At 43.6% G+C, this 21,001-nt stretch overlaps 1 protein-coding gene across 1 annotated transcript in view; it reads left to right on the top strand.

Annotated features, from left to right (window-relative positions):
* The window catches only part of AFF3 (ALF transcription elongation factor 3), a 333,696-nt gene that overhangs the window by 229,622 nt on the left and 83,073 nt on the right, over positions 1-21,001 (top strand). Inside the window, exon 9 of the mRNA XM_076328910.1 lies at positions 12,100-12,151. Coding sequence (XP_076185025.1) covers positions 12,100-12,151 — 52 coding nt within the window. The remainder of the gene's footprint in view (positions 1-12,099; positions 12,152-21,001) is intronic.

Here is a 21,001-nt window from a genome sequence, read left to right as displayed (position 1 = left end):
GCTCACTCCTCAGCATCAAGTGATGGCACATCAACCTGGCCATACATGAGCTTTCAGGTCTTTCTGCCCCTTGTTTCTTTTTTTTTTCTCCCTCTTGCCACACAGTGAATTAATTATTTGACAATATATTCTGACATTGTATTATTTCAACAATAGCGGAATGTAATGGTATGTAATTAGGAGCCAGAATATAATAGTGATATGAAGATGATTTTGGCAATGACATTTTTTCTAATTAACATTTCATTACTGCAAAAGTGTCATGCTATTGCCCTTTTCGGTGTGCGAACAACAGTGTCCATGGGTGAAAGGGATGACCCAGGAATGGACAGCGTGGTTTGCCACCCCTTGGACCCCGGTCGGGGATTCTCCCGAGGCACTGCTCTTCCATACCATGAGAACCTACAAGGGCACAATATATTTTAAAGTCTCTGTAAAGTGTTGATTTTACAGTGAAACTCCTTCCACTTCTGCAGGGGGGTTGGTTTTGTTTAGGGGGGTGTCTGTGAAGCATCTGGGGTTGTGAGAAGTCTGTTGCACCACGGACCTGTCAATTTTCTATATTTTATCCTCGCAGCCCATATCTTTAAATGAAATGGTATGCTTCCTTTCACGGTAGCCAACTGGGTTCTTGTCTGTTTATTTGCTTGTTTTAATAATTTTTTCTCCATCTAGTCAAATAAACCTGTAAATTCAGTGTGTACGCTATGGAACCTCATCCAAAACTATACTGTCTCCTTCCTGACAGGGCTGACAGAGAGTATAATCACTTGTATTGTCCAGAGTACTGTTTACATAAAGGAGCAATAAATACCTGTTGAAATTTTTACTGGAGGCCTCCCAGATGGATGGTTCATTTATTATTACAGACAGGGTTTCATTTACTTAGTTATTAAAAGAAGCAGGCCGCTACAGCTCATTTATAACTATATTAAAACTAAATGAAGCTATAACTATTGCAGACGGGACTGAGTAAAATACATATAGTGGCTTTCCAGGAAACAGCTAGGAAAAGTATTTAAAAGGAAATGCTGAAAACTTTGGGGGTCCTGGTGTGTCTTTCACAGCCATGCTTCTACTGGCTGGAGCTCGGGAGGTTATGGAGGAGGTATAGTTCCCATATGTTCCTGTCCTGCCACTCAGTGCCATACATATATTCTGCAGAAGCCTCCCTGTATCTGCTTGTCAGCCATGTGCCATTGGGAGGGACTGAATTAGCCTGTTTCTCCCCTCCTCTAGCCTTTATTGACATGAAAAGCTCCAGCTGGGGATATCGAATAAGCTTTTTCTTTATCTCAGAGCCAGAACATCACTGTAACTCCAGTTACAGGAGGGGACAGAGCTGCTCCGTCAGCACCGATCTGTAAAGCAAAGGCAGATTCATCAGGTGGATACCAGAGGTCTTAGTTTTGACGGTATCACCAGAGGTCCAGCGCAGCCGGCCGTGAAATTAAAATAAAGGTTGTGGATGGTCTTTGTGGCACTTTTCTAGCACTGAGGACATTTCGCCAGACATATTCACCCCTGCTTTGAATAAAGATAAATCAGTCACTGGATGGGAAGCACATGGTTGCCTGGGAACTAGATCATGATTTTATTATGTCCAAGCTAGACAAATAAAGGACAGTCCCGACAAGGAAAGGCTGATGTCCCAAAGTGGAAGATATTGTTGGCCAGAAATTGATGGGGTAGAAAAACCTAGAAACAAGGAATTTTGGAAGTTTTTAAGCAGAGCTTGTTAGGTTACCAAAAGGCTGCATTTCCACAGTCAAGGAAAAACCCAACTTTGCTGAAAGCTAGCTCAGCTTCAGTGGTGAGGTAGAAGTAGCAATTAGAAATGAAAAAGCAATCTGTGCAATAGAGATGAAATAAAAAATACCTGTAACATGAAAGGGGAAGATAACAATCGATCTAAAAGAGAAATTATAAAATACTGAAGACGGATAAAAGGAGTGGAGGATACCAGAGGAAAGTTCAAGGACAATGAGAATAAGGGTTTTCTTAAGGTATATAAAGAACAACAACAACAAAGAAATTCTAGCAATAGCCCCTTATTAGCTGGAAATATTAAAGCTGTTAATAATATTAGAGTCAATAAATATTTTTTTTATATGAGAAAAAGCAGGGTGCCTAGTAGATGGGCAGGAAGCTGAACAGTGTCTGGAGACAATAAATTATTTAAAATCAGTTACCCTAGATACAAGTATCCGTAAGCCTCAGATCTTCCATGCTACCACATAGCCATGAAGGCCACTGGCTAGCAAAATCTGAGGGTCGTTTGTGATGTACCTTGAAACGTGGCGTAAACCCCAGGAGACAGCTCATGCTGTGCAATATGCCAAAAGGCCAAGGAAGAAAGTTTAAGTTTTAAGGACAGGTCGCCTGTCCTACTGCACACAAAGTTTGGGGGGAGCCCAAACAGGGTTCCTTTAATACCACTAAGGAACTGAAGGATAAGAGCATAATTATTTGCATTCAATGTTTTACTTTCAAGGAAAGAAATGTAAACCAAAGCTGATTTCATTCTGTGAGGAGCTGGCAACTAGGACATGGTAGGAAATTATATTCACCATTGGTAAAACTTTGTGGAGGATGACAGAGAAAGAAACAGTGAGGATGGAGCAGGTTATCAAAGAGTCTGAATAATTTGATAATTCAGCCTCACTTAAACAAAGGAGGCTTGAAAGAAACCAACACGAAGTTGTATACCCCAGAACAAGGAATGTCCTCCTGACTCCGTTTTTAAGTGGGGACTCTACCCTGGGAAGCTGCAACTCTGAAAACACTTGAGAGATGGAGGTGAGCGGGCAGCTGGAAGTCAGCACCGGCAGGATGCCCTGGCACAGAGAGATGGCGTGAGCCTCTGGCGTGCAGGGCAGGGCCCAGGGGATCACACAGGGACACGGAGCTGCCGCTTTCCCCTTCGCTTTGATGATACAAGACACTTCTCATTTTGGCGCAGCAAAGTTTGAGAACCTCGAGCCTAAATGATCTCATTTCCCTTGCCGAACCAGCGAGATAGGGATAAACACCACCAGAGTCCCGGGTATGAACGTTGCTAAATGAACGGTCAGCGTTATACGGGTGACTGCAGTCATCTGCAAGGGAGCACGAGAATAAAAATGTGTGGGATGATGACTCCAGCATGAGGACATGTGCTTATAATGCTGGGGATTAGGCAGAAAGAGGCTATTTGTAAGGGAATAATCACCGAGTACAAAATCAGATGCTGCACCTTCAGTGGGGAGACTTGGCAGTGGCGGTTCTGTCTCAGACACATTAAATTCCCCAAGATTTCTGCCACAACGGCTGACACACAAGGCAGTAGTGCAGTTCACGCCCTCTTATTTCATTTCGCATTTGAAATGAATATTTTGTAGATGGCAGCATCAGCAATTGCTAGGAAATCAGAGGGAGAGAGTTAGTAAATAACTGCTAATCACACCCAGAGAGCCTGGGGGAAGCAGGGGCAGGGAGGCAAGAAACAGATTGGAAAATTGCAAGCAGCGCATTCAAAACTTTTATTCCCCCAATGTGTTTCCTCCTGTCACACAGAGCATGATTAGCCATGAAACTTTGGTGAGTCCTCAGAGTGATTGGACTACTTAGGCAGGTGCTTAGGTGTGAGCTGCCAGTACGTCGCTCATCACTCTTCCCTCTCTCTGAGTATTCATGCATTTTTAGGTGGCTTCCTTGCTCGGGGAATGGGCTCACACTGCTTTTCTGAAGAATTTCTCCCATTTTTAAGGAGGTACTCTGGGTCCTTCTGCCCAAACATCATTCTCGGGAAGTGCTGTGGACTGTGGGGCACTTTCTTGCCACCCTGCCAAGGAGTTAGAAAATTCAGGGTATGATTCAATTGCATCCGTTCTCCCTTTCTTTAAATGGGGAGACCATCACCGGGGCAAACACAGTCGCTCACTGGGGCAGCTGCTGCAGAGGAAACCTTATTTCAGCTTCTGCTCATAGGAGAGAGTGATGGCTGTATCACTCGGAGGCGACTGCCTTTCATTTCTAATGAGACCGTCAGTGTAATGGGAATTTAGCAGAGCATTTAGCCGTTTTAAATGGTTTTGGAGAGCGGTGTAGACCAGCCTAGATGGATTCAAGCCAAGGACAGAAAACTTTTGCTTCAGAGCATCTATTTTTTATTGGAATTGCTAATTCTATTTCTATAGACTGAGTCTGTTTTTCAGGCATTTAAATTGTACACTCTGGAATTAAATCTCACATTGATATATATGCTTCATTCCAGCATTAAGTACATTAATATTTCACCAGCCTGATTTTACTGGCCTTCTCCCTCTGTTTTTAATTAGATTTGACGGTATTCTCTATAATCGTGTTTTCCTACATGTTTCTGTGTAGCAGAACTTGCACAAACTGTTTGTTGAGGGGTTTTCACAACTTAAACATCATATATTCAGAGTGAATTTTAGATGCTGCAACCAGTGCTTGCAGAGATCTTACAAGCCTAGTGAAAGCTCTATTACAGCATTTATAAAATATCCTCTTGATCTAGTTGTTTACCTGAATCCATAAGCTTTTGACTTTATTTCATATAAAACACGAATAAATACTACACTTTTCAGATAATATAAATGCATGAGCTTTTTTAAAGTGAAACATTTGCATCAGTTATAGCACTAAAGTGAAAAATAATTTCAGCAATCAGAATCTAATTAATTAAAAATTACTACTGTATAAAAACAGCTACTCCTATATTTAGGATTAGTAAACAAAGCTATTTGAAATACCTGTTTTGGCTGTAGGTAAGTAGCAAATATAACTGGCCATCTGTTATGTGCAAGTAACCAAGGTAATAGCAAGCAGATTGGTTTCCCTTTTTTTTTTTTTTTTAAAGGAAGGAAACGTGTTCATCTGTTTCTTATGAATTCTCCATACTTCTTCCCAGGAATATTTTTCCTTGCATTTCTCTTTTAGAAAGCAACCAAAGACAGCCAGAAACCATAGGTACATTGGTCTTATTGGAGTTTAAGTCATATTACGAACGTGGGCAGTTGTAGCTGAAATAATCCCAGTAACATAAGGGCCCAGTCTGGATAGGAAGGGCAGGTTCCCACCTGGCGTTCTCTCTCATTTTGCTGGGAACAAGAGTTAAAGGTCTTGCACAGTGTTGTGCCTCCAGGAAGGTTTTGTTTTGTTTTTCTACAACGTGAAGCAATACTTTTCTTCTCCTATATCAGCACATCGGTTGTGACTTTCAACATCTGGAGCCAGTCTGAAAGCTTTCTAGCCTACTGCTACTTAGAATAGTTTTCTTTCTGGGTTTCTGGTAATATTGAAACTCATGTCCAGTTCTTGGAAGGTCGCTATGCATTTATGGGAAAGAAAATAAAATGTCAATATTGTGCATTAAAAAATAAGGTAATTTTCCAAAACCAGTCTCATTCAGATGAAACATTGTGGCGGCATAAACTCGAATGAGCACTTAGTTATCTGATTTTCATATTTCATCACAACTCTTTGCTTTGTGGGGTTCCTCTTCAGCTAAAATCAAAGTATTTTTCCACTACTGAAGTTTCTTTCCTACATAATGAGCAGAAATCACAAAAGTCTGTAATAAACACGGTATTCTGACTGAGATGCTGCCTAGCATTAAAATGGAACAATATACTTGATCAGATTAACACATTCATGAGATCTTTCACAAATTTCAACGATGGTGACTTTTGAATTTATTTAAATGACAGTTGCAAGTACGTATATTTGTGCCCCGGGCTTGCAAACCATGGGCATGTTCTCTCCTAAAGCATTAGTGTTAATGATTTAATTACTAACAATATTTTTCCTTTCCCATCTCGATTTTTTTTTTTTTGTTCTAATTATCAAAATTATCATGAAGACCATATCTCGTATAGTAGCTAAGACCACCAGAGGGACACATGGACGGTTTTACCCCTCATTTTCATAACCTCTCGTGGAAATTTTCAGGGCCTCTTCTCTTGTCTTTTGATTTACGTGCCAAAAGGGAATCTCTCTAATCACAAAACAAAACCACAGAGGCATTTTTTCAGAGTTTTACGCCTCAATAAGTAATTTGCAGGGGGGGAGGAAAGAATTCATTAGGCCGAGGAATGTGAAATGTATCAGAGGTTAAAGTAAAATGCAAGGTGTGATGCCTGCTGCTTCTTTCATGTGCACGAGCAGATGTGAAGGATAATTCCCGGGTGGGGCCGTGTCTTCACCCTGGAAGAAAATAGATACCCTCCTAAGTAGGGCTACACTGGAAGGGTCTCAGTCTAGCTCCAGATGTTGAAAGTTGCAACTGATTCCCAACTGGCTGTTGAAGACCGCCTCCCCCAAACACCACACCGTCGACATCTTCCCTCCAGCTCTTTCAAACCCAAAAATCTTTGACCTGGGCCCTGGCTCTACCCTCACATTTGAAACTTGATGTTACTTTGATGTTACTTCCCAGAGGGGAAACTAGATGTCTTCCTGCTTATCCCCTGGACTCTGGCTGGGGCTGAAGATTATCGTATTTGAGAAGTCGTGGCAGTCCGGTGAAGTTCCCACTGACTGGAAAAGGGGAAATGTAACCCCCATTTTTAAAAAGGGAAAAAAGGAAGACCTGGGGAACTACAGGCCAGCCAGTCTCACCTCTGTGCCTGGGAAGATCATGGAACAGATCCTCCTGGAAGCTATGCTAAGGCACATGGAGGACAGGGAGGTGATTCGAGACAGCCAGCATGGCTTCACCAAGGGCAAGTCCTGCCTGACTAACCTAGTGGCCTTCTATGGTGGAGTGACTACGTCAGTGGACACAGGAAGGGCTACAGATGTCGTCTCTCTGGACCTCTGTAAGGCCTTTGACACAGTCCCCCACAACATCCTTCTCTCTAGACTGGAGAGGTATGGATTTGATGGGTGGACTGTCCGGTGGGTGAGGAATTGGTTAGATGGTCGCATCCAGAGGGTAGTGGTCAATGGCTCAATGTCCAGATGGAGATCAGTGACAAGTGGTGTCCCGCAGGGGTCCATATTGGGACCGGTACTGTTTAATGTCTTCATCAATGACCTAGACAGTGGGATGGAGTGCACCCTCAGCAAGTTTGCAGATGACACCAAGCTGAGTGGTGCGGTTGACATGTCAGAGGGACAGGGTGCCACCCAGAGGGACCTGGACAAGCTTGAGAAGTGGGCCTGTATGAACCTCATGAGGTTTAACAAGGCCAAGTGCAAGGTCCTGCACCTGGGTCGGGGCAACTCCCGGTATCAATACAGGCTGGGGGATGAAGGGATTGAGAGCAGCCCTGCTGAGAAGGACTTGGGGGTACTGGTGGATGAAAAGCTGGACATGAGCCAGCAATGTGCACTCGCAGCCCAGAAGGCCAATCGTATCCTGGGCTGCATCAAAAGCAGGGTGGCCAGCAGGTCAAGGGAGGTGATTCTGCCCCTCTACTCTGCTCTGGTGAGACCCCACCTGGAGTACTGCGTCCAGCTCTGGAGCCCTCAGCATAAGAAAGACCTGTTGGAGCGGGTCCAGAGGAGGGTCACGAAAATGCTCAGGGGGATGGAACACCTCTCCTATGAAGAAAGGCTGAGAGAGTTGGTGTTGTTCGGCCTAGAGAAGGGAAGGTTTCGGGGAGACCTTCTTGCAGCCTTTCAGTACTTAAAGGGGGCTTATAAGAAAGATGACAGCAAACTTTTTAGCAGGGCCTGTTGCGACAGGACAAGGGGGAATGGCTTTAAACTAAAGGGGGGTAGATTTAGACTAGATATAAGGAAGAAATTTTTTACACTGAGGGTGGTGCGACACTGGCACAGGTTGCCCAGAGAGGTGGTGGATGCCCCATCCCTGGAAACATTCCAGGTCAGGTTGGACGGGGCTCTGAGCAACCTGATCTAGTTGAAGATGTCCCTGCCCATGGCAGGGGGGTTGGACTAGATGACCTTTAGAGGTCCCTTCCAACCCAAACTATTCTATGATTCTATGATAATCCTTGCTTGGGACTTAACTTCCCAGCAACAACAAATCAGGAGAAAAGACAGACAGACAAAACAGTGAAGCTGCAAGTCTCAACTTGACCATTTCCTTTGACCAATGTGGTTCCCAGGCAGCCTGCGATGGCCTCCCATCCCAAACTCCGGGTACTTTTGACCAGGAGCATCTCCTGGCCCTTCGACATGCTAGGATGAGCAGGAGTCCCACAGGGTCCCTCTGCAGTGCCCCACATGGTCACCCCACCCTGGTAGCCTACTGAACCAAAGCAGTGAGCAGCCCCCAGATAAAACAGGTCAGGCTTTCTGACAAGCTATGTAGGAGATTTGGACACACAGTCACATTCAAATTGGCAGATGTTGGATATCGATGCCGTCTAGAAGACTTTGTCTATTTTCCATTGAATGTGCGTAACCCCTCACGCCCCTCCTTTCCAACCGTAACTGAGTGGCCCAGCACCCCAGGCTGCACCCCTTAATTGGTTACTGGAGAAAGAAACCAGCTGGCTTGCTGAGGCATTTCTCAATATCCCAAACTCATCCTCATTTCCTTTCATTATGTCTCTACCTGTCACACTATTTGCGGAGAAAGGAGCAAATGCATTAATATAGAGTGCAGTGAGCGCTCCTGCCCGAGCCTCCCACACCTCGCTGCCTCCGCGACCTCACAGAGATGTCACTAAAAATGTGTAATTAGGTTCTGCAAAGTGACTTCCTGACCATATGCGCTCTTTTCAAGTGCAGAAGCCTTAAGTGGTGGTGTGTGTTTTTCAGAGCTGCTTCGAGTACCACTTCATTTTTCTAGCTTTTGTTTACAAAGTTATATTTACTTATCTTTTTACCAGTACCCAAGCACATCAAAGCCAAGTCCTTTTCAAAAAATCTTAAAGCCCGTGGATGATGTCACTTACTGGCCTGGATTTTGCGTATTCTGAAAAAGGTGTTATAGAAAATAGCTATAGATAGGCTGTGTTGAAAAGGCTGTGTTTGCACATGAGCTTGTATGTGTTTGTCTGTCCATCCTTGTACTAGTTTGCCAAAATACGTAAAGAAATCCCATCCCGAGCAGGGGTTGATTTAAACATGTTCTGAAGTGCTCTGCTAGCATAGGACGTACCAAAGCTCATTTTGTGCTGAATCTGTGCCAAAGTGCTTTTCAGATAAATTACAAATTAATGTAATGCCTCTTGTGAGCTTAAAGTATTTTTCTTCTCCTCTGTTCTCTCTCTCTTCAAGTGGGGTCTGCTGGTCCAGTTATGGACTTTTTCTTTTAACCGCCATCGTTGTCATGGTGGAAATGAGTTGCTGAGGAGGAGCGTTCCTCAAAAGCATCCAGACTCAAAATTGATCTAGCTTCCTTAAGGCACTTACTGCAAACTGGAGTCCCTGTAACACAAATACCTCCTCCTCACCCAGGGTGTGCTTCAGCCTGGGCTGTGAGAGCTGCCTGGTGCCCAAGGAGCCTCCCTCTCCAGGACTGCTGGCAGGTGAAACTGAAGTCGCCGGTGACAGTGTGTCCTGCTCTGGCTGTAGCTTTGTAGATCAGGGCTGAGGGCCTCACCTGACAGTGAAAGGAGTCTGGGAACCAGTGAAGACTTTTAGGCATGGAGGTTATACCTGCACAGCTCCTGCCTTTACAAGGTAGACCACTACATTGGCAAGCTGCCTTAACCTGACACATCCTTGTGACAAATACATGGATCAGGCAGGTCAGATCCCACTCTAGGGAAAAAAAGCAAGCAAGCAAGCAAGCAAGCATTTTATGATAACCTGTTTTCTTCTATCCCCAGTGTTAGGAGATTGTTTGTACGCTGACGGTGTTCCAAAAGGGGCTGCGAGCCCTGGGCAGACAGTGCTTTTCTTGGAGAGCAGCACTTCTGAAATGAGAAACAGACAGGGAAAACAAAGACGGGCTAAAACATACAAGCAAGGAGAGGTTGATGGGCCAGCGCTGCGGTTTCTTGTTCCTTTTGTGTGGATGGTTCTTGCTTGCACTAAGTGCCTCACCTTAGCTCCACTCACACCTCCACACAATCTGAAGGCTTCAAAGCATCATAGTTGCTTCTAATCACAGACTCAAAATACGCATTTTTGGTTTTAGTTGATACAAAAAGCCAGGACACTAAGAAATGCATAGAGCTACCTAGAACATTTCATTATACGCTTTTGATTTTCCAAATTCCATTTAGGAGAAGAGCTAAATTGCTAAATCCTAAATAATGTACTTACCTACCACCTCACTAGCAGAAATTCACGCACTCAAACTCAAGGGAGAGCCGGCAGTGACACCCTGGGTGCTCTGCTTTTCACACAATAAGCACATCTCTCTCTGGTTAAATCACTATCAGTGCAGATTTCATCATATTTAATTACATAGTGCCCAATCCCAGATCTCAGCTTTCTATTTTCAAGCACTATTTTCTCAGGGATGCCCTAAACAGATCTAACTTAAGAAATGAGCAATTATAAGATTGTTTGGATCCCTGTAAGTGGTGGGATCCAAAGCCAATGTGGATCTTGCAATGTTTACAGGAAGCTTTGCCTCTCTGCATATTTTAGCTCCTAGGAGCTATAGCTATATCCCGTGTCATTCATACCTGTCCCATTTGCCCACTTCTCAGCAGGGTTTGTTAGCTTGGCCGGTGGCTGCATCGATACGGCCACCAGAGTTTTTGCTGACTCAGGAGATGGCAGAGCGAGCTTTTTCCTGCCTGTGGACATATTTCCGGATAAAACATGGGCAAGTCTTGCTGTGAGATTGTCAGGTCCCTCTAACTCAATGGGTGTCCTATATATTTGAGGTGTCTGCATTGCAATGAGATTTTGCTGAATTTGATATGTTGGTTTTACAGAGGAAAAATCTTGGCACAAGTAGAAGGAAATGGGGGAGAAAAGCAAGACAAGAGTCCTTAAGAGGTGAACTAGTGGGATTTTCTGCTCTGACCCCTGATTCTGTTCTTATACACCTACATTCCCCGAAAGGTGCCGCAGGGAAGTAGGGAAGCAGCTGTGACGGCAGCAGCAGGCAGGGACTGTACGTATAGCGAGGAGCTGAGGAGAGGGTGGTTAGGCTCGGTGCTCTTTTAAGACACGGCACACCATGTCGCCCATGTAAGAGTCACACTTTTCAGGCACGCTCTTGGAAGTTCTAGGCACAAGTACAAGGAGGTGGTTTGAAATTACTACATATGTCTTCCTGAGATATTTACACTCCGGGGACCACCCACATCACAGGATGTGTTTGAATTGCTCACCAAGCTTTCTTCTGGAGTTGAGACGAAATTACAAATTCTCTTTTCCCAGAACGCAAGAAAAATTAGCAACTTTCTGAATTATTATTATTATTATTACAGAGGTGTTTTTTAAAAATAGGTCCCATTCTTGAAGACCTTTCAAGCACTGGGAGAAATCTTTGCACCTCTTCAACTCCTTTAACTGCTGGTTACTTAACCCTAGCTTGTAAAAAAAATGCATGGAGGTAAAAACAAACTCTTCTTTGTGAGCCAGTTTAAGCAAGTTGAGGAAAGGATATGGGAAGGGAGGATGAAATCCCCATTAGAAAAGATGCATTATTTTCTATGTTTATGTGACAGTGAAATCCTTGTGGATACTCTTGTGCACTGAGACAATATATTTTAGTTTTAATTGTTTCAGTCAATGTCAATTTTACATCAAACATGCAATAAAGTAAAAATGGCCTTTGGGAAACATCACTGAATCTTATTTTGTGCTGCAGTACTGCCAGTGTAAATATCTACTTCTGTTTTGTAAGCTCAAAGCCAAATGGAACAAAATTTTCCTTTCAGATAGACTACTGACCTGTCAGCATCAAAAATATTATTTTTAGCATATAAAAATTATTTGTCAGTGATTATAATAACAAGAATCTTTGCAAAATCCATTATTACTCTAGTAAACATTTTCCCTTAGGCAGTAATAGTAGGAAATTAATTAAGAAGTTAGTTGATAGCAACTGGATAAGAAAAAATTATAAAGTGTCACATCTACAGAGTTACTGGGATAAAATATATTTTCTTTCTATTTAAATTATTAAATGTTTACAGTAGCTCAGAGAAAACATCAGACCTAAAGCATTTTGGTAAATTATAATTTATTCTACTGCTTGCTTTCCAGAATGCTAGAAGATGACCTCAAGTTAAGCAGCGATGAAGAAGAGAATGACCAGGTAAGAACCAGACAACTGACATGTCACTTGTAGCATGTTTCATGTTGAGACTGAGCTACTGCAAATATTTTGCTAATGCTTTTTCAAAACATACATAAAGGTTATCAAAATACATGCAGTACTGTAACTGGAGTAACAGATGTTGCTGCTCAGAGCCAGCCCGCGTGTGCTAACTGCTGGATTGGTGGGGAACGGTCTGCAGTGCTCTTGATTTATTACCTTGATGCGACCCAGAAGGTTTTTGTATCAGTCTCCTTCTGATTTGATTTTGTTTTGTTTTAAAGAGCGGACAAGGAGGGGAGAAACAGGAATTCTGGATTAAGGGTTCAGGCCAAACCCTGCAGTCATGAGCTGGCCCCAGGGATTAGCCGCTGGGGCTGCTTACCTCTTACCTGTCTAGAGCCTCGCCACCATCTCCCCAGCCCTCGCCTCTCCTCTGAGCATTTTCGGTCCTGTCTCTGTGTGGCCCATGCATGCTAAGAAAGCTAAGGACAGCTGAGAAAAAGCCTTGGCTGTGTGTTTGCTTCACTCCATAACACAGCAATTAGGACGCTTGCCTGGGTTTTAACAACCCCAAACTACCTGACTGGGAGCAGATACGTCAGCCAAAGTTTTCCATGTGTCAGAAGATCTGGGGTTTGTTGGCAGGGGGAGGTGTCTCCCAATTTTTCCTTAAAACATGGCTGTGTTTTGTCTAAATAATTAAGTACTCACTAGAATAGGGCTGGATCTTGACGTTCCCATGGCCGGCCGAGTGGCTCGTTGCCAAGCGGTGCTATGCCACACTCTCTCCTTCTCAGTATACTGGCATGGGCGATTTGGTTGGGGATGAGAGGGCAAGAGCCCCTTCCCTTCCTTCTTGCACTAAAATGCATGTCCCATGCCTTCACCAGAGCATATGAGGGCAGTACTGCCCCTGGTTGCATCTCACAGATGGATCCAGACCTGGATATAACATGAGTTTCAAATGTGATTATTTCAGTCAAGGGTAACTGGAGCTACCTAGACTTCTGAAATTCAGGATCTTAGACAAATAATTCTAGGTATGTAGGCATGAAGCTCTTCCAGGGTTTTCTTTAACTCTTGTTATTAGTCTCTATTTTAGAATATATTCCAAATAACAGGTAAATCAAAACCTTTTAATATTTATACTAAACCATTATTTCATCTATTTTGAGCAAAGCTTCTTGGTGTTAAGAAGATTCAGCACATAGATTCAATTATTTACATATTTATACAATTTATTTTTCTTTAATGTATTTCATCCTGAAACACTTCACATTTAATTACTCTTCCTGCTTGTCTAGATAGTTTAAAATACAGCGCATAGACAGCGTAGGGCAAAGGAAAGTGAGGGACAGAAGGGATGTCTGAAGAATAACAATAGCACACCAAGATGCCGTGGTGCCTGCAGCGAGGGGCTGCATGGTAGGGGAGGGGGGAGCCAGTGGTCAGGAGAGATGGCTTGTCTTTTGGGTAGGAAGGGAGATGGGATCCTGCGTAATGGATGTCAGTGTGGAACAGGCTGGCAAAGCCAGAGAACTGAAATACTGGTTTGCTTCACAGCAAGCAGAAAAGGACACGTGAAAGTGTCTATCGTGCAGGAGATAAAAGAACATTAGTAGGTTTAGGCGGAGAAGGGATCGTGGAAAAGTACTGCTGTTTGGGTGTGCACACATGGTACCTTCGGTTTAGCGCTACCGCTTACAACTATTAACATCTTTCATGCGCTTGGATTGCTCAGTATCACGTGTGCTACGCAAGGTCTTCGCTCAGTAACCAGAGCTTTAAGGTACAGCTGATACAGCCTGGGTCTTTTGCCTCGGTGCTCCAACAAGCTCTGCAGAGCCAGGACAGAGTCTGCCACCCGCGCGGCAAAGAGCAGAGCTGAGATCCCAGTACTCACTTCTAATCATCACGGGCCCTAGCATGAGCAACCTTCGGCAATTACTTTGTGACTTGGTCCCCTTTCCTAGTCACATTTTTTTCTAACTTGACTGTACAGATAAAAATCTCCTGGAGGCACAGGCTGGCTCCTGCTATCTGAAATGCTTTGCAGAACCTCAGCTGAGACCTGCAGGTTTGCTTAATGAACAATCCTAAATAAATATGCCTGCGGGATAACAAAACACTAAGTTTCCATCTACCTAGCAGGAAATAGGCCCAAAAAAGAGTAACACAGACCCTCTCTGCCAATAAATGCCCAGATTACAACATTGATCTGTGTCTAAATGTCAGTGGAAGAACCCATTTTCTTTTACTTCCTAATTCTGAGGCTCTTTAATCTCAGATCTCCTCCTGAGCTCGGGAACAGGAAAGAAAGAAATCAAAGATGAAGGGATAGGAACAGTACATGAGTGATTCCCAGATAGTCCTTACACAATTAATTAACCTTTGAGCACCCAGACTCATTTAAGTAGTCCAGTTTCTTAAAGAGCTGAAGGTGAGCTGTACAAGAACCGGGAAGCTTTTCATTTTGCTAATATCTAAACAGGGAAGTTTAGGGGAAAGACTTTGAAAACTCCAGAGGAGATTTTGTGTTTGCATCTGAAATTGCCAAGCAGCGGACGGAAAGTTTCTGAAGCGGTGCAAAGGGGGACAGGTGCTCCTGCACTCCCAGGGCTGGTATTTGAAGGGCAGTGACTGACCCAGGGAATGTGAGCCACGGATGAGGGAGGCCAAATGCAAGACAGAGACATGATTAAGAGCTTCAGGACCAGCAGTGGGCAAGGCATTCCCAACCCTTCCCTCCACATCAGCAATTAAGGTAGTGAGATTCACAGACCCAGGAGAGGCAAAAGAGGCTGGGTTTGAGCTGAGTGTCTGTGCGCCCACAGTAATTACATTATCCACACATATTAGTCTCTTAATTTTAATTACATAAATGTATTTTTCCTCTTTAATGAGCATAGTTTATCCATTTAAACTGATCGTTTTAATTTTACAGGCAGTGATCGTAGGATCTAATATGCAGAGGGAAAATTTCCTGTTGGCATATTTTACATCACATAGATTGAAGAAAATATACTTTTTAATCCCCAATCAATATCTGAAGAGCATGCAATTAACAGATACCAAGGTAGTTAACATAAATCTGCAAGTTAAAGAGCCAATTCATTTTGATTTATAACACATAGAGTAATAATTTCATCATCGTCTCTCCCAGAAAGCATCTGAAGCTTTGTAGCATGAAGATGTCAAAATTGTACTTAAGATTGTTCGGAGTACTGAATTGTAGTGGTTATTGCCTTTTGGTTCCTTGAAGTGTGGCATAGCACATGAAACAATCCCCATTATAATACCCTGCTCTTCTCCGTAGAGGTCACTGGATAACTTAAATCAGTCTTGGGTGAAATATTAAAAGGAGATTGTCAATTGTAATATGAACAATTATCTTTTTTCCCCCCTACTTGTCCTTTTACAATATGAAAATTTTGTAATAGAAAGTAGTTCCTTTAAGGGGAAAAAGATCCCTGGCATCATTTGTGCAATTCATGTCAATCAATAGCCAAATAAATTAACTGACTGGTATGCATACATGGAATAATAATCTAACATATTTTTGCTACCCAAGTCTGCTTCCTTGTATGCATTTTTTCTGCACGGGATCAGGTTGGTTGCCGCTGAAGTTTTGTGGCTGTGAAAATTTATTACCCACAGAGTCAATCTGCATTCTGGCTGCCAAGTCTGAATAAATAGAGTCATTGTGCTTGTCTGGAATATGTAACCAAAGTTCATCCAGTCAGCTTGACTTTCACATCCCATGGGATTCATAAAAGCCAACACCCTGGTATGTGCTCTTGATTCCTGCCAAAATTTTGTAAAATTGTATAAACAGAAGTTGAAGAAGCAATCAGAACACACTCCCAGGGACATGGCTCCGCACTCCAGCCCCTGCTGTAACTCGAAAGGAAAGACCCAACTTTAGTAGTTGGTTTTTTTTTTAAATAATCGTATGACTATCCCCCTGCGGCAGCAGGTAAATGTGGGGGTTGAAGACACCCTCCGCGCACAGTGCACAGGGAGGCAGCGAACAATCCTCTTGGGTTCATTAATTTTGCTCGTGTGCTCTGCACCAAAGGAAGAGGGAAGGCAGCATTTGCCTGCAAGTGGCTGCCCTCCTTGAGAAGGGACGGGGACAGGCTGGTCCTGCAGGGTCTGAGCGGTGTGAGCAAAACCGGCCCCTCCGCAGGCAAGCCAAGACAAACAGAAAGCCATGTCCCTTCACAGGAGACCTCGGGGGAAGAGCAGCCTCGAGAAAGTTTACCAGGAACAGCTTCAGCGCCGTAAAATAAAAGTCTCAGCAGCCTGGTCTGGCTCGCCACCCAGAGCCCTACAGGGTGATGGCAGCCCACCCAGCCCGGCGCCCTCCTGGGGGTCCCGGAGCTGCCCCCCACCCACGGCAGCCTGCGGACAGCCAGGGTGGGCTGCTGGCCCTGGGGTACCGGTCCATGCTCCAGCATCAATCACCTTGGCCATGGCTAAGCTAGAAAACTTGATGCTAATTCGAGTTACACCTGCAGCTCCAGTGGGGACATACGTGCCTATGTTTCCTCCCTGTCACTTATGCACTGAGGGATGCCAGGGCTCAGTGCTGGAAATGCATCTTTCTGGCAGGACTGTCTGCAGCATAGGTGTTTAGGACGAGCCAAATCCGTCCTGTCGTTGAAACAGGACAAAAGTCCATCTACATGGTCAATGGCAATCGGTGTGGCCATGCCCCTATGTAAGTAGCATTAGGAAATGATTTATTTTTCTAAGTCGTAAAATCATGTTTCATTTCTTTACTGGTAGCCAGAAACAAATGAGAAAGAATGACAATAAAGACAATCTTTTTAATAATGTGTAGGACTTTTCCCTCTCGCCTCTGGATAGGGACTGACAATCAACAAAGAGAAAAAAAAATATCCTGAAATGAACGTTCATATGTCCACCTTCTTCCAGAAGGAATAATTTTTAGTAGGGTCTTTATAAGCACTACTTCTGCATATGAAATGTAATATTCCAGCTAATTTGAAGCCATCTGTAATGAATTTTGATACAAATTGAAAAAGGGGCAAAGCAGCTACAAGCTTTCTTTCCATAAGACCTCCTCTATTAGAACGACGCTTTCTGAAGTCGAAGATCAGCCGAGCAGAGCGCAGTCAGGTATGTCTAGAGAGAAGAGTTATATTGGGCAAATTATAACACGCCACTGCATAGCCCTGTTCATCATTAAAACTATTTTTAGGCAGTGCTAATTGCGTTCACATATGCCATGTCCGAATATTTTAACGACATTAAGTCACTTTAGTGTTGTGCTCCCTTTTATTCACCTCTTCATCAATGCCATACTTGATGCTTGATCAGAAGGGAAAATGAGCGAAAAAGGAGATGGGAACATTCAGCCCTGGAAAAAAAAGCACAGAGCCTGCATCATCACTGCAAATGAATTTCTCTCTCAAAAAATGCCCTGATAAACTTGGAAAAAAAATATCTTTCTGATGAGAAGTTTCTCACTCCACTGAGCACAGGAAACTTATTTCATGAAGTCTGGCCACATGCGAGTCTGACTGCAACCAAAACTGCACAAAGCGGAGATAAGCAAAAGTGGAAAAATTAAGTTTTGGGTTAAGGAATGGCTGGAACCGCAGGTGGTTTTGTACTGAATCCAAATGCTCTGCTCAGCCCTCTGTCACTCTAATGTGAGTGTGTTTTTAGACTGGAGGAATAGCCACTGTGACAGCCTTACTTAACTTGGGTAAGTCCATTATTTCCTGTGTATTAGAGAAGCAAGCCTTTTGGTATCCAACTTAACCAAAATCCAGAGTAAGATTTAAGCCAGCTGAGCCAAGCTTTTTTTGTGGTTTGCCAGCTCTGATGTTAAAATCTCTGTGACATCTAAATTTGCACTTCCACAAGGCGTGACAAGAAGACCAAGATTGCCTCACTGAAACTGTCAGATGAAACATAATAAGAGCTCAGTCTTGTCCTGCCAAACTTGGCTCACATCACTGCCTATCTTACAAAATCAGATTCAGTGTCTGTCATGCACTGACAGCCAGGATCAAGCTCTAAATTTGAATGCCACCACCATGAATGACAGTGAAAAAGGTTAGAGATCATCTTGGCTCTTGGACGTGCACAAAATTTGGGGAAATTGAAACACAGCACTCTGATCTCCATGCTCCTCAGTAGCAAACCTCTAAAAATAGACTGGAAAATAAATTTAAAATACAAGGGCATCTTCCTTGTCTCTTCATGTGGATGCCGTGACTAAGCTAAGTTTTAGCTCTAATAAATCTCCAAAGCCTGCCCTTTTCCACTGGTATCACCTTTTTCCAAGTCTAACAGTTTCTCTCTGTATCTACTGTAACTTCCTTAACCCCATCTTCTTGAAATCTTTGGTTAGTTTTTTATCCCCTTGTGAACTGGAATTAATGTACGAACGTCTACGTTGACTGGCATGGGAACATATCCTGATGCAATCAATTCAGCAGCGTTGGCTAATTTGGGGCGTAAAGAAGGATTAGGCCCCACATCTCCAGGCTGGCTTTCCCTTGTCCCTGTCTCTCGTGAGCCCTTCAGCCCACGCGCCGCTCCTCCTGCCGTAGAGAGCCCTCGCTGAAGCCAGACACCGTGCCTGAGCCTTCGCCCCACTCAAGCGTGGCCACAAAGCGTCTGTTTGCCTTCAGGCAAATTCATTCCAGCGTGCCTGTAAGAGAACGGTTAAATAACCAGCAGTCACAAATAATTTAGAGCACAAATTAGTGTCGTTCGTAGTATTGCAGCTATTACAAGCTCTAAGAGGGGAACATACCCCCGACACGTTCAGAAGCTCGAAGGGCACGTGGTAGCTTATCCCGCTCCGTTATTTTTATGTCGCTGTACCCATCTATCCCTCTCAACTTGTGCGTTTTTAGCATCAGCCCAGGTTTCCCCTGTGCAAGGGAAGCAGAAGGCAGTGAGGAATGCTGTAGGGACTCCGCTTGTGTCTCTCTCACACGCGTGTCCGTGCACACACACCAGCATAGCCTCCCAGCCTCTCTAGGAGCTGCCTGTTGCTCTCTGCAAGGCAGAAGGCCAAGCTCACTTCGCTCCCCTTGGCCATTCAGCTCAGGCTGGGGTGGTGTCAGCGTGAGGAGCTGTGTGAAGGAGATGTGGTGCACAGAGATGGATGACAGCAGAAGCAGAGAAAGAGGCAGCTGAGAGCATGTCAGAAAACAAAAGGAACATGAAAAGGGAAAGGGATGAAGGGAATAAAAAAGAAATGAATGAAGAAAATAAATTGGAAAAAAAAGGGCATTATAAAGGGAGTAGCAGCTATATTAGAACACGATGAGAAATAAGCAAAAAGAGCCAGCAGCCAATCCATCAAAACTAGAATTTAAGAAAAAGGGACTGGGGAACCATTGCTACAATTTCTCCTGCACCTAGGATGAAATCTCTCTCCTCTGAAGTCAGCAGGAGTTTAGCCACTGATATCAATCAACTTAGGATGTTATCCCCCATCTTCTTTTTTATTTCCTAGCACAATCCAAGCAGATACTTGGGTAGCAACAAATGCATCATAGTCGATTGACATAGCACCTCCCTGGGCAGAGTTACTACCCTATTTCCCCTATTTTCACATATATGGGCTTTTAGAAAAATTCTACTTTAATTTCTGAGCTTTCAGACTTCCCAGTAAATCTTGTAAAGCCTGTGGCACAACACTGACATTTTTTGCCTGTGATATCCTAAGTGTAAGCAGCACTTCAACCAAGTTACCTTTTCCTGGATAAGGAGACTACTTCTGTGGAGACAGAGGAGGTTTTCCAAGGTGACCGCTGCTTCGCTTGCAATGACTGAGACCTTCCTCCAGTGTCATTGAAAATTAACCTTTTTATTAATGTAAAGTACCAAGGACTTTCCTTCTGCTTGTCTCCACTGAAAAAGTTTAAAGTTAAATCATCTGCGTTGAAACCCTGTGTGGTTGTTGGGGCAAGACTGCAGGAGAAATCTGAACAGATGCAGGACAGAAGACTCAACATTTACAGATATATAAAATTCTCTGTATGGTTAATACCCATGCTGATTATACAGTAATTTGGAGATCCAAATCACTTAACAAGTATTAACTACTTAATACAATGCCCCTGAGAGGTATTTAGGTAGAGCTAAGCAAGAATTATTATCTCTGTAGAATTGACAGGGAGACTGAGACTGAGATGTGGCTTGTTTGAAGCCACATGGCAAGTCAGCTGCAAAGCCAGGATTAGCACTTGGGTCTTTCACTCCCAGGTGCCATGTTCAAGTCACTAGACTGTGTGCCCCTGAAGATTAATAAGGATTAATGGGCAAAGCAGAGGAGAAAGAACAATGTACGCCAGAAATATAATAATAAAATTCCAGGGTGAAAAACGAATACCGAGGTGTTGAAAGGCCTGGAGAAATCATGAAATCCAGAAAGGGTTTTATAGTTTCTTAAAAGATGTGGCTCTGATGATAACCAACTGCAAAAGGGGAAGGAAGGGAGACCCTTTTAAGTCTTACAGCCTGTAAATCTTAAATAAATATCAACTGGACAGTGAAAATCACCTTCACACATTTATATTGCAAATTTACAGAGAAACACTCAAGCTGCAGTTTACAAGTGATTTTAAATCCCTCAGAAATCCTCAAACAAAGCCCCTAGGAACAGTGAGGAGTACAGAATAATGCAGTGAGAGAAGGCACATTAGGAATCACTTACGATAAATTGCCTGACCTGGGCTCCTCGGGCAACTTCTTGTGGCCGCAAGACACTCAGGGCCGTTTAAACAGGGCAAGTCTGTAGATGCGAGAGGGTTTCATTAGCTCTGTTTTGAGCCCTGATGAGAGCATCATTGC

This window comes from Aptenodytes patagonicus, chromosome 1, assembly GCF_965638725.1.
Source record: "Aptenodytes patagonicus chromosome 1, bAptPat1.pri.cur, whole genome shotgun sequence".
Lineage (NCBI taxonomy): Eukaryota > Metazoa > Chordata > Aves > Sphenisciformes > Spheniscidae > Aptenodytes > Aptenodytes patagonicus.
Note: the sequence above shows the minus strand (reverse complement) of the source record. Positions and strands in the feature narration are given on the sequence as shown.